Below are 13,332 nucleotides of genomic sequence, written 5' to 3'. Positions count from 1 at the left end.
AGATTATGAATACTTCTGCATTTCTTGGCATAGACGATTAAGCCCAGGCATTGACCTTGAGTAGTTAAGGTCAGGATAGCCGATTGGTCTGCGAGTGGGACATGAACAAGACGGGTTACCAGTACCTCGGCGAGCATGGAGAACTCGCCAATCCTAGTGGGATTCATAATAATGCCCCGTTCACTGCAGGAATGTGAAGGAGAGTTCTGTTGTTATTTTGGTATATCCAGCATCCAGAAGAAAGAGTTTGCAGCAGTCCATGAGCTGCGGCCTTTAAAGGCCCCCTGCAGACGGCATGCTCGACTTAGTCCGCTGAATCCCCTCCCCCACTGCCCACAGCGCTATTGCTATTCTATAATAAACGTGGAGTGTGTTCAAATTTCACCAACTTCAAAACCCCCGCAATACACCCACCAAGGCGGACACACACATTTCAGGCCTTATAGCTCGATGTATTAAAGTGTTACTTACAACTCTGTTGGTTTTTAGAGCTGTTTTAGTGCCCGCTGCTGCAGAACCAATGCGATGTGAGCGAGAAGACTCGTCCAAAAACAAAGGGCGATTATATTACTGACGTAAAGCCCCGAAGCTTTGCTGCAGTTACTGTATTCTCCCTGCAACACTTTTGGTATTTAGTTCCCTGTTTGGTGTGTGATCTTATTAGAGTTATTCGACTGTTGGAAGACTTCTGTTTGCCGTTCATTTAGAAGTTAATTTCGTGCCTCTTTCTGATCTTAGTGTTTCCCTCCCTCCCTCCCACTCTCTGTCTCTCTGCTGTTCACTGTGAAACAAGTCTGAAGTTGCAGTCACCAGAGCAATTAGAGGCTTCATGTTCATCCTCACTGTCAAGGGGAGGCAAGAACACACACACACACACACACACACACACACACACACACACACACACACACACACACACACACACACACACACGCACGTCCTCTGCCGTCCTCTGTGCTGACAGGCACTGGGCAAAAGTTCACTCTGCCACTGTGCTAACTATCTCCCGTTTTCTTCCTCCTTCACTTTGTCTAGTTCTCACACTCTGCCTTTTCTAGAAAAGTGCGAACAAGCAATTTCTCCCTTCTTCCTCTTCTCTCTGTGCCCGCCCTTCCAGGGCCCTTCCAGGTCTCCATCTTCTCTCTTTCCCTTTTATATGTCTTTCACAGAGAAGTTACAAGCTTGTCCTTCACTCAGTGTTTTGCTCACCGACTTTTCATCCCTCTTTATCTGCACAATAATGACCATATCTCATCCACCAGCTCCATCTCTCTGGTTCTCTTTCTTTTCCGTGTTACTTGCTTTTTTAAATCTTTCTCTGCTCATCGAGTACTCATATCCTTCGTTTTTATTGTGTCGCATATATTTGCAGTGAATTACGCATATTCCCCGCTCATAGGCCGACTTGTGATGTAGAGTTGAGTCAGCGACCATGTGAAGTGCTGCAAACAGACAGCGGAAAACCTCATTCAGCATCTCAATGGGTCCTGCTTTCCTTGATTCTTAATCAAATGAACTGAACAGAGCTTCAACTTCAAAGGGAAAACGTTGAATGCCAAGGGAAATTCAAAATAAGCTTTTTAAAATGTCATATTAGATTGACACAATGGGGCTTGCCGCGTAGAAAGAAAAAGAAACCTCCCTGACTTATTCATCTTAGACCTCTCTCTAACTATCAGGCATTCTTGACAGGATGCCACATTATAATATAATTGAAGAATAAAATGAAGAAATGGAACTTCTCCATCTGTCAGCCTCGGGAAGCGGGCTTTGATCTCTCTCAGGTGAACGCGGGCTGGCTGGGCCAGAAGCCTCCTACTTTCTCTTTATCTGAGAACATGAGAGACCTTTAATGAATCTTATATCACAACCATTGAGGTCTGTTTGCAGTTTGTCATTCATTCCGGTTGAAGTTCGGTGAGGGCGCAGCAGCTGCGGGAAGGTGAATCACGCAGTTGTTTAGGGGGGGGGGGGGGGGGGGATCATCTGAGCTTGGCATAATTGTGACCCATGAATTGGTAACGTGATGTTTATGCCTCTCGTGGCCAGGAAACAAAGACGACGCTTCCACTCAAAGGCACTAAAGGGGCACGTGATCTGCAGGTCTCCTTGATATTGTAATGAGTCTTCTTGGCTGGTTAATGTGCTCAGAAGTAATCATTACCAAAGGGGAGACCTCAAAGCTGGGCAAATGGTTCATGCTGAAACATACTGAAGATCTATCAAAAAGCAGAATACTAATAAACAGCGTTGCCAAGGTTCACGGTAACTTCGTGCATGCGTTCTTTACTAAACGTTGTGTTCTTTGACATCGCTCTATTTCCTCCTCAGTCAACAGCAGGTTCACGAAGTGCTTACAGCCGTCTGTGCAATTTCTAAAGTGCCATAACGTATTCAAGTGTTATGATTTATTTGGTTACAGGCTTTTCCTTCCCTCCCTAAATCCAGAATATATCAGATTAGAGTTAATCTCCCCTTATGTGCAATTAAAAATATATGTACATATTTAGTACTTTCTATGATCTGACATGTTGAAGCATGAAACTAGCGTTTTCTTTTTTATTGTTTTTGAAGCTTTAGCCATCGGCAAAACACAGCAGAACGTATTCAGAAAGGACCCACAAAAGTATTCCACAAAGTAAGGTCACATTTGATCTATTCATTCTGTCTGCCGGCAGTTTAGCTTCCTTGTGTAACGAGAAACAAGAATATTTGGAGTAGAATATTTATTGCTTCGCTTATCTGTAGCCTTCTTCAACAGCTGCCTCCGGTAATAACCGTAGAATTTACATTCAAACTACTAAAATGTAGACTTTAGTTTAAATCCTCCTTGAGGACGATGTCACGGAGAGTTGGCCCTCTGCTCTGAAGATGCAAAAGAACAAAGACACGAGTCAGAGTACGCATTACATATTCTACTGCCACCCCTAAACTAGATTTAACTCGAGGCTAAGCGCTCGCCTGTCATCATTTTATTTCCATATTGCGACTTGAAAGATGGAGCATCATTTTAACCAGAAACTTTTTGGAAAGCTTTCCAGAATGTTTATTTTGTTAGAAGTATTTGCAATTTAGCGAACAGTGCTGTTTATTCCTCCTGTCTGTATACAAACTATACAAACCTGCACATGTGCACACACAGAGACAAGCTTTTTGGACTCAATATTGCTGTATAACACATATAGACTATGAGACTTATAGGTCAAAATGCTGCTAAAACTCTACTGTTTATACTTTATTACTATTATTATTACTCACTTTATGTTGGACAAGAGACAAACATACTTTTGATCTTCTGTATGTTCCACAATTGGAACATTGACAATAAAGATACCTTTGACTTTAACTCTGATATAAAAGTATGCGTACTATAGAGGTATAACTCAAGAGTCAGGTTCCCGTCGACACATGAAGGGGACATGAAGGAGAAAAGGATCTTATTTATGCTCTTTACTAAATGATTTTGGCACAGAGAAACTTATTTTGTCATATAGTTGTTGGTGTCAGACAGCTGATTTCCAGCTCTGCCTCTCTCGCTTCCTGCAAGTCACAAATATGCAGATGAATAAGTTAGCTGCTGCCTCCGCACACAGGACACTGATTAACAACAAGCACATGATGTGTAGCACACACAAACAGATCTCTCCTAAATCACTACCAGTGGCGCTCCTCTCTTGACCAGGCAGCCCGTCAGTCGTTGCTTCATTAATATGCCCATATCTTTGAAGAAAAGTCTATTCGAAAAATGTAAAATCGGTTCAAGAGTTTTTTGGAGGTCGAAAGCGAAGAATAGAATGAGTGCAGAATGACTCATACAATTGATGCAGCCCTCTTTTTGTAATAGATGATAAATAGCAAACCTCAAAGCACTCACTTGGATAAATGTACCCTGCAGTGAGTTGTGATGGATCCATTATATGACTTATTTAAATTCTCCGTTCCAGCCCCAGTTTGTGTAAAGCAATACTTCCGAGTTGAGCTGACATAAATAGGTAGACGTAACTTGTTTAAATGTTAAAAATAAGGCAGCAACAATGTGAGGGTGAAACAAAAATTGAGTGGGAGAAACACTGGCATGTGCCTTTCTGGTTGTACACCTCTGACCTGTATCTGTGTGTCATATCGAAAAGCAAGATACAGAGTTCAGGCACTGATGTCTAAAATATTGCAGCAATAGAGATTACAGCATATGTAGCATTACACAGGGCCAAAGAGGAAGGTGGATACTGTCAGCCATATGAATGCAATTCACTCCTGAGAATGTGACATTGAACTCACACATTACCCAATTATAGCTGTGATTAAAAAACAGTGTCTACATCATCCATAATCGAACAGTGGTTATCGTGATAATGTGCAAGCACACACACTGAAGTACGTTGGTACACGTGGACCGATGCACGCACACAGGATTGGCCGCAAGAAAATTAGAAATGAGAAATGATCTCATAGGCTCCTTAGACCGCATTGCATACATATATGTACCGAGCCAACCAAAAAAATCAATAAGCGTATCCAAGCCACCGACGGGTTGGTTTTTATTTTACTCTTTTCTTGATGGGCTTTGTGATTGGATGTGAGGCTGTTCACAAACCCACTGCAGTCAGTGAAAAAGTCATAATGAATCATATAAATTATGCATAAATCCCTCAAGCCAAGGCTGGTGAAGAAAATGTCCCTCCCGATGTCCAATCCGCCCTCAAAAGACTTTACAAGTACATTCCTTTCACTCAAAGATCCTTGGTAAAGTATTGCTCATTCTGAAATACTTCACATGACGAATGCAGAATTCATCTTTTAGCCAACAAGGAAATGGATAAAGATGAGATGAGTAACATGATGTAGAAAAACTTTAGTATTCCTCTTTATGTTTTTACATTTACTCTGAACTATAAGCTGCCATAGTGTGAACATGTTGGGTGAAGCAGAACTACGGCGGAGGAGGTCACACAGAGTGTGTATGCACTGCGGCTGAATACTACAGTAATCATTAGAGTCTCTTTAGGCCCTTCATCTCCACTGTCCCCCTCTCATCTCCTCTTCCTCTCTCAGAGAGTACATCTTAATGGAGTTTGGACTAGACCTGAGGGAGAAAAACGAGGGAGGAGGGGAGGGACAAACGCATGCAGGGACGAAGAAGAAAGAAAGAGTGATGAGAAAGAGGTGACCATTAGAATCAGTATTGGCATTCACTTTAGCTATGGCATTTATTTTGGAAGCACAAGTATTAGTATTTTTAATAAGTTGTATTAATCCTGAACAGAGGTATGGCCCTTTGATGTTTGCACCGTGTTTTAAAAGGAGACTTCCCCCCTGGGGTAAAACGACAATAGCTCAGAATTTGAAGCAGAGGATCATTAAAATAAGTGGAACATTCACATTACTGCACAAGAAGAAGGCAGAAAAACGTCTTAAGGAGGGGCGAACTGGCTAAAAGGAGGGATCACATTCGTGTGAGAGAACAAAATAAGAAGCGATAACAAAGAAATGACAAACAAACCGACAGAACAACAAGCATGAGACAGGAGAAAGGCTTCTGGTGTTCTTTAATAAAACATCCGTCAAAAAGCAAGCGGAAAACACCCGTTCAACAGCAAGTGCCACTGCAAAAGGAAATGACAAAGATCGACCGTGTCTCGCGGGCAACTTTTCCAACTAGCCACAGCAAACAGGAGAAGGACAGAGAGCCAAAAGCTGAGCGCGAGAAGAAATAATAAGAACACCGCAGAAATGAGAGTGCGAGAAGGTGAGAGAGTAGGTGACGTGTCCCAGGTGACGTGTCCCAGGTGTGTGCTCCGTCCTCAGCAGTAGTTCAGAGCGAGGCACGGCTCCGCCTCGGCCATCCGTCACCATGGAGATAACAAGCTGTCAGGGCTGGACAGGATCATGGGCCACAGAGGCCGGTCGCTCTGCGTGAACACCGCAGGAGCCAATCAGAGGAGAAGGGGGAGAGGATGAGATCATGTGAAGAGGAGGATAGTTACTGGCATCAAGCTCTTCAGTGGAGAGAGGAGAGGAAAACGAGGGGAGAGAACTGATGGAAGGGGGACGACAAGAAAGGTGCGAAAACACACAGGAGAGGGGAAGGACGACCCGGGATTCAGAGCGGGAATAAAGGAGGTCGAGAACATAGAGAGAGGCTCGTTCAATCGTAACAATGTTTGGAAGGGAGAAACAAGAAGGAGCCCACAGCCGTGCACCAGTCAATGTTCGTATACGCTTGCCAGCACATTTTCTCTCTGCAGATGCTGTGTACTGCAAGTAATTACCTTTCCACTTTGAAAATAGAGCTTAAAAATGGCCCTGTGCAATGTGTGCACTTTGCAATTATAACCACAATTTAGACGACAGAATCAAGCAGTGCAGAAAAAGTGCAACAATGGACGAAGTGCCAAACAAATCGCAATGTTCAGGAGACCGCACGCAATACGTTGGCTCTTCAATTTGTTTGTATGAATTGATAACACTGACACATTCTGCAGACGTCGCGTAAAAACTCGATGCTCAATATTGCACCTTCGAACGAGTCAGCGCATGACACGCACAACACGTCGATGGAGAGCTGCTCTCTATGTTTCGGTCGAGTGAATGTTGACGTGTCGGGTTTCACTGAATGCAGTCGGGGTGCAGACTACTCGAGGTGTATGAGTGACCTGACATGGCCTTTGAATTAAAAACACAAGAGATCATTCAAGAGGGTCACATTTAACTTCGAGAAGGTGGACGAGTGTTCATGAACAGGATGTTTGTCTGTATGAATAGTGCATTACAATGAATCTGTCATAGTGAAGGGAACTCTTTCGGGACGTACATCTTCTCTGAGTGGAGGAACAGCTGCTCCGCCATCTCTCCCCAGCACGTCAGTGTAAAGGCGAAGCACAGCAGAGCGTCCATTTTAATTGAGAGAAAATGTCTTAATAACTACACAAGTAGAAAACAGGAACATTATTCTGCAGGGCAGATTAAACATGTGATGCCAATATCCGTAACATCTCTACAGATGTACAGATAACCGACTGTCACGAGTCATCAGGGAAGCAGAGTGGAGGGAGGTGATACAGAAGAATCTGAAAAAGGAGTAAAGTGGGGGTCGATTGTTAAGTCGACTGAACTGTGTTGTCGGAGGATGGTCGTGAAATCAAACACCTCCTATCAGGATCAACAGGTTTGACAAATACGGGGGGGGTTAACAAAAACAATGGTTGAAGTATTCGGGTTCAACGATGTGGCAGAAGATCAACAGCAGCAGGTAGAGGGAGAGAAAGTGTGGGGTGCAAAAAGGAGAGGTGCTCCAGATGCTCTGCTGCAGGCAAGCGGGGGAGAGCATCATTGTGTGTGCGCTTGTGTATATGTGTGTGTGTGTGTGTGTCTGAAGGCCTCTCACAGCTACTGTGAGGTGAACAGAATGATTAATGGTGAAACCATCCATTTATTGCAAAAGCACAACCCTATTTGACGACAGTGAAATGAACAAACGGGTTCAATGCAGTTCAAAACGGTGCTGTGCTCCTGTTTAGTCAGTAAGCAATCCAGCAATATCTTTATATACAGTAATGCCTGCTCGAATACGATCAACACACACACTCAAACAGTCCCCCACACACAGATCCCACACAAGTAAAGGCACAGAGCCTGTGAATATACTGCCCCCCCCTCAACACACACACACACACAAGCACACACAGATATTTTTCATCTTATTCACACTCACTTTATTTGTGTCTCACACACTCCGCCATGGGTGCTCGACAGCCAGTGAGCCACAATAGGAAGGCGGGCGATGTGAAATGAGATGTGGAGTGTGTGCAGGGACTGTGTTTTTACCCTGTGGCTCGAGGCCGGCTGAGAGCAGCAGAGCTCAGCTCAGCCGTTAGCAAGCAGAGTCTTTCCCTCCAAACATCAAAGATGGAGCCTGAAATGTAAACACAAAGTCTCGCTGTCCAGTTTAGTCGGGCCGAGTGCCGCCACCCTCTCTGTCTCTCTGATTGTCTGGCCAACCATCTGTTTGTCTGTGAGATACATCAGCGACGTGTTCGTCTCTCCTTGGGGGCTTTCTGTTTATGGACGGCTTGAATACAAAGTGTGACAAGGCTTTTCATGAGGTTTTGCCTCAATGCCTCGCTGATTTTCTGTCTATTAAATGTGCCTTTAATCAGACTTTTGCTCAAAATGGATACATTCAACGCATCCTGACCCTGATTTCCTCCATTCATACCTTTCTTTTATTTTCTTATTTCACGGTAATCTCTCTTAGTTTGTTATTTGGTGGTTTAACATTGAAATTAATTAGTTTAAAATGTATTTCCGAAAAGACAAAAATCCAAGATGTAAGAAAGAAATGAAATCAAACTAATGAGGGCAATATTTCAAAGTACATGTAGCTTACACTCTTTCTTTAGTATCCCTGGAATAAATGGTGTTCATTAAGTTTATTGTTGCTGTTGTACAGAACCGTATATGTACCGCTCTTAATCCTGTGAACAGTTGGTGTATGTTAACAATAACAATATTCAGTTCTGAAAGAACAATATGTTTTCTATTGGGAGCAGATGTACTGTGTGGGGGAGTGTTTGAATGGAAGTTCACGTTACCATATATATTTCTGGAAAGTTGTATCTCACTGACGGTGTCTGCATGAACTGCCCATGCTGTGTAGGAAAACATGTTGAACGCATATTTATTCGTGGCAAAGTGTTGATTTCTCCTTTGCATGCCAGACCTGAAGAGCCATGAAACAGATGGTAAAGAGAAACCAGTCGTGACAGCAACTGTTCTTTTACAATTACAGCAAAAACACTTTAGAAGTGTGACTTGTTACTGACGTTTGAAGTAAACGATATCTTTTAAAAACACATTGTGAGCTTTGACAGCAGTGAGTAAAAACAGCTTAAGGAGAGTAGCTGCCCCTGAAATCTCTACGATTCCTCTTCAAAGAGGTTTGCATTGGCCGACCGCCCCAGCAAACATTTTACTGACATTGCAATCCTTGGAGACCTGCACTCAGACTAGTGGGAGGTAATAGAGTGATGGCCATATTGCACTAAGATGTACACACACACACACACACACATACACACAAATACAGGCAGCCAGCCCAGTAAGGTCTCGTCTGTCACCAATGTCTAAGGAGGGAAATAATCTCACCGTTGCGGTCAGTGTAGTAGGCAAACAGACATTCGTCCTGGGTGCAAGGTAAAACCACGCACACGCACATATGTACACACACACAGAGCTGAATAAGGATGCCTAACGCACTTACTTTGAGGAGCTTCTGAGATGCTGCACAATGTGTGAAGCAAATCCACTCGATAAGCAAGTGGATGGGAGGCGGGTCGGATCCAAGAGGTATGAAAATGTATCAAAACAATGCAAAACAAGGACGGACAATATCACAAAGAATAGAAACTGTGGCTTAAAAAGTGAGTGACGGAAGAAAAAAAAGTGTCTAAAGCAGCAGTGCTAGAAGAGGACAGGAAGAGATGCCACATGAAAAGGTGCACCAATGAACAAAGGTTAACGATTTCCAGTGCCGGCATTTTAAACAGATACAAGATACAGTAAAGTGCATCGCGTGAACTCTTTTGAACTGAAAGAGCGCTTGGAGCGTATACGCAGACAGGTGAATAATTAAGGTTAGAGAATGATGAAGGGTAAGTGAGTAAAGGTTATCGTTAAGGTTAAAGGGGGAGTGTGTGTGTGTGTGTGTGTGTGTGTGTGGGGGTTCCACCAGTGGAAGAAAGGATATGGGCTGGAGACCATGCGGATGCACCAGTTGCGAGGGCAGGTGGTCTGCTTGAGGCAGAAGAAGACCACAGGCGCCAGCTCCGGGAAGGGCAACACGAGAGTGCTCAGGTCACTGCCGATGCTGATGTCATCCCCTGGACCCACTTCCTCGATGATGTCATCAGCGTGCGCCAAGCCGTAGTCCTCACTCTGCCCCGGCCCTGCTAAGGAGATGCTCCCCAGCGGAACGGGACACTCCTCGCTCATCATGGCAACCCGGACGGGATCTGAAAGACAACGCAAGTTGACACTGGGATTAGAGAAATGACATAATAACGATATAGTTCGACAAACTACGGACCTCCAAGAGACTTAAGGTACCAACAATATGACTGCTTTGATTTCATTATTCATGCAGTGTTTGCACTGCAGCAAATACATATCAATTCAATTATTATGAAAGTTGAATTGGACAGGCAGCCGTTTGATTGAGCCGTCACTCCTGGAGACCACTTCATTTGTCTCCACAACATCACCTCACAACTCACGGGTATTTATTTCTCGTGGTTTTCAATCCCAAAGGCCCATTTGTCTCTCGCTGTCTCTTTGCGCTGCGGAAGCAAATGCTCTCATCGTGAACTCCCTTGTCTGCATTACAGAATGCATCGCTTACTGATAACAATCACCTCTCGCAACCAAACACACACACAGGCGGACGACGGCGGAGAGTGAATCAATGTCAACAGTCATTGCACATTCATTGACGATTCATTTAGCAGCATCACAGTATTGTGGAAGAGGAAATGGTTTTCCATCTCTTACCACTTATCTTATCGGTGAATGTAGTACACACACACACACACACACACTCTCAGCATTTGATTTGGCATGATCCAACGTATTTTACACATACCTGATATTAAAAAGTTGAAATAATTTTACAACAGTGAACAGAATACTGCATATATTTAGGCTTTCGGTGCTTAAGCTCGGGTAAAAAAAAAAAAAAAAGTCCACATGATTTTTCTTCTTCTTTTGGCTCATGAGCCAGAGCACAACTCACAACCAACAGCAGCCAGAGCTAAGTGAATGCATAATAACATATTGGACTTGGTAGACTTTTAACTGGCTGCCAAAAGAGGACGCCAGCAAGCGGCGAGGAGCCAAGTGAAGGCTGGATAGCTGGACATGTGCACTGCCATGCACAGACATACCCACACACACACACACACACACACACACACACACACACACACACACACACACACACACACACACACACACACACACACACACACACACACACACACACACACACACACACACACACACACACACACACACAGATATCAATAACATTAGAAAGTCACCCGCCACATACACCGAAACATTAAGCCTCTCCTACTGCCTAATACTTATCTGATAGTTTATCTCCATTTATTATCCCAGTAGCCTACATACAAATACAAGATGTTTCGCTCTTCCAAAACTTGCCTCTTGAATAAGCTTTACCATGGCAACAGCTGCTTCCTGTGGAGGCAGGAAGTTTATTCGTACTGCAGTGTTTTATTTCCCATGACAAAGCTTCTTTCGAGAGATCCTGCAACTATTATGGGCGACTACAATTAAACAGGAGACAGCTTTCACGATATGCTTGGAAAGATTGTGTTCTCTGTTTGTTTGTTTGTGTGTGTGTGTGTGTGTGTGTGTGTGTCTGTCTGTATGTGTGTGTGTGGCATTACGCTTACATTTGTGTGCTGGTTAAAGGTTCCTGAAACGTAATTTAGCACATAAATATTGCAAAGACACTATTTTCAATGTAAAGATTAACTGTCTGTAATAATCAGATTTTTCTGTGCTTTATTGACGTAGCCTGGCAGCCGCCCACATCTTTTAGCTATAGGCCTACGCCTATATAGGAAGTGGATGTAGTCACCTTTACGTCAACAATAAGTTCGTGGACTGTGGTTTTGAAGTCTCTATTTTGGCATTTGGGCTGTCGTCATCATGCTGTATTGGCTTTTTGCAATCGGAAGCGACTAAATAGTAAGCTGCCTTTTAGCACAAAATAGAGAAAATAGTTTCAGTTTCAATTCAGTTTCAAGTTTTTATTGTCACATCCCCTTTTATACAAGTATAATCGAAAATTTATATGCAAAAAAAAAACACCCGACAGCAGTAGCAAAAAAAAAAGAATAAGAATGAGAATAATAATATACACACACACAAAAAAAGAAGAAAGAACAATGTAATAAAATATACACCATGGCCATAGATATGGTATGTTAAATGAGTCGGTCAGTCTGTTCAGCCCAGCCTGATGGCCTGACTGAAGCACTTCTGTCTGTTGTTTGTTGACACTTGATACTCATCGCCTGCCGCCTGACGGTAGAAGTGAAGGGTCGACAGTTTGTGGGTGCCTCATGTCTGTCTTTCATCATCCGTTTGGCCCACGCACCGCTTGGTGTATATGTCCAGGATGGAGGGAAGCTCACCTCCAACGATGTACTGTGCCGACCGCACCACCCTCTGTAGTGCGTTTGTCTGTTGCTATGCAACAAACAAACGCCGGGAAGTCCGAATCTGTGAATATCTTTCCAACTTTACCGAACTTTGTTTTGTCGTGTCACAGACGTCTTCGGGTTATTACAACACCAACAAAAACATTGTTTGCGGAAACTGCTGATCCCCTAGTGGTCACCAGTTCCATTGCGCACAGTGCCATAGAAATCCCGCAGTTCTTCATTCATATCGTCTCTAATTATGGTTTTCAGGTCTTCTGGTTATGGTCTTCAGGTCTAGTTACTGGTTTCACTTCGGGCTAGTTGGTGAAGCTGACATTGCGCAATAGGTCTCACTTTATTTCTTCTCTCTGGTAGCATGACGTCCACCTGAAGTATCCTCTTGTCTAACCACTCATCAAAAGTCATTCTCCCCAAAATATCAAAGTTCACAGGAACATGTTCGGTAACTGTCGAGCTCTAACTCACAAATAACGGTCGCAAAAAATCTACCGTTATTGTTATTTTGAGTGAGCACTGATATGAAACGCTCAGATAAATGTAACAGCTGTAGGACATTATGGCTGATTAAAGTACACCTTGTGACTCACTCTCAACCAATCAGAATGCTTGATTTCATCTACCCGTATTATAATGTCTATTTTAAACGGGACCATATTTCACAAAATGAAGACTTTAAACTAGCGAGTAAAAGAAAACCATGTTTACTGAGGGGATACATTGAGTGAAATTTGTCTTTCCATGGATTTTTCTTCTATACAATATAGTTTTTTTTCTTCTTTTTGCAACCAGAGGAGTTGCTCCCAGCTGGCCAGTAGGAAGAATGCACGTTTAAGGCATCTCCACTTTGTTTTTTCAGACCAGCTTTCCTCACTGTACTCATTAGGCGGGCACAGCTGATAAGGCCGTCCCTACCAACGACAGAGCAGCAGCAGCAGTGCAGCCCCCCCCCCTCCCCCAGGAAACATTGTTGGCTCCTTCAGCACACTCTTTAAATCCCTTCTTTAACTTTTACTGCTCCTCCACAATATTCCTGCTGGGAAAGCTTCCCTGAAATGGTTATTTTTGTGATGACGACTGATTAATT

At 43.4% G+C, this 13,332-nt stretch overlaps 1 protein-coding gene across 1 annotated transcript in view; it reads right to left on the bottom strand.

The window, feature by feature from the left end:
- Positions 1-9,993, bottom strand: part of LOC130188527 (voltage-dependent T-type calcium channel subunit alpha-1I-like) — a 95,018-nt gene extending 85,025 nt beyond the window's left edge. The window contains exon 1 of the mRNA XM_056406923.1: positions 9,746-9,993. Coding sequence (XP_056262898.1) covers positions 9,746-9,993 — 248 coding nt within the window. The remainder of the gene's footprint in view (positions 1-9,745) is intronic.
- Positions 9,994-13,332: the final 3,339 nt, after the last annotated feature.

Source organism: Pseudoliparis swirei, chromosome 23, assembly GCF_029220125.1.
Source record: "Pseudoliparis swirei isolate HS2019 ecotype Mariana Trench chromosome 23, NWPU_hadal_v1, whole genome shotgun sequence".
Taxonomy (NCBI): domain Eukaryota; kingdom Metazoa; phylum Chordata; class Actinopteri; order Perciformes; family Liparidae; genus Pseudoliparis; species Pseudoliparis swirei.
The sequence above is the reverse complement of the archived record's forward strand: the minus strand, read 5'-3'. Positions and strand labels throughout refer to the sequence as shown.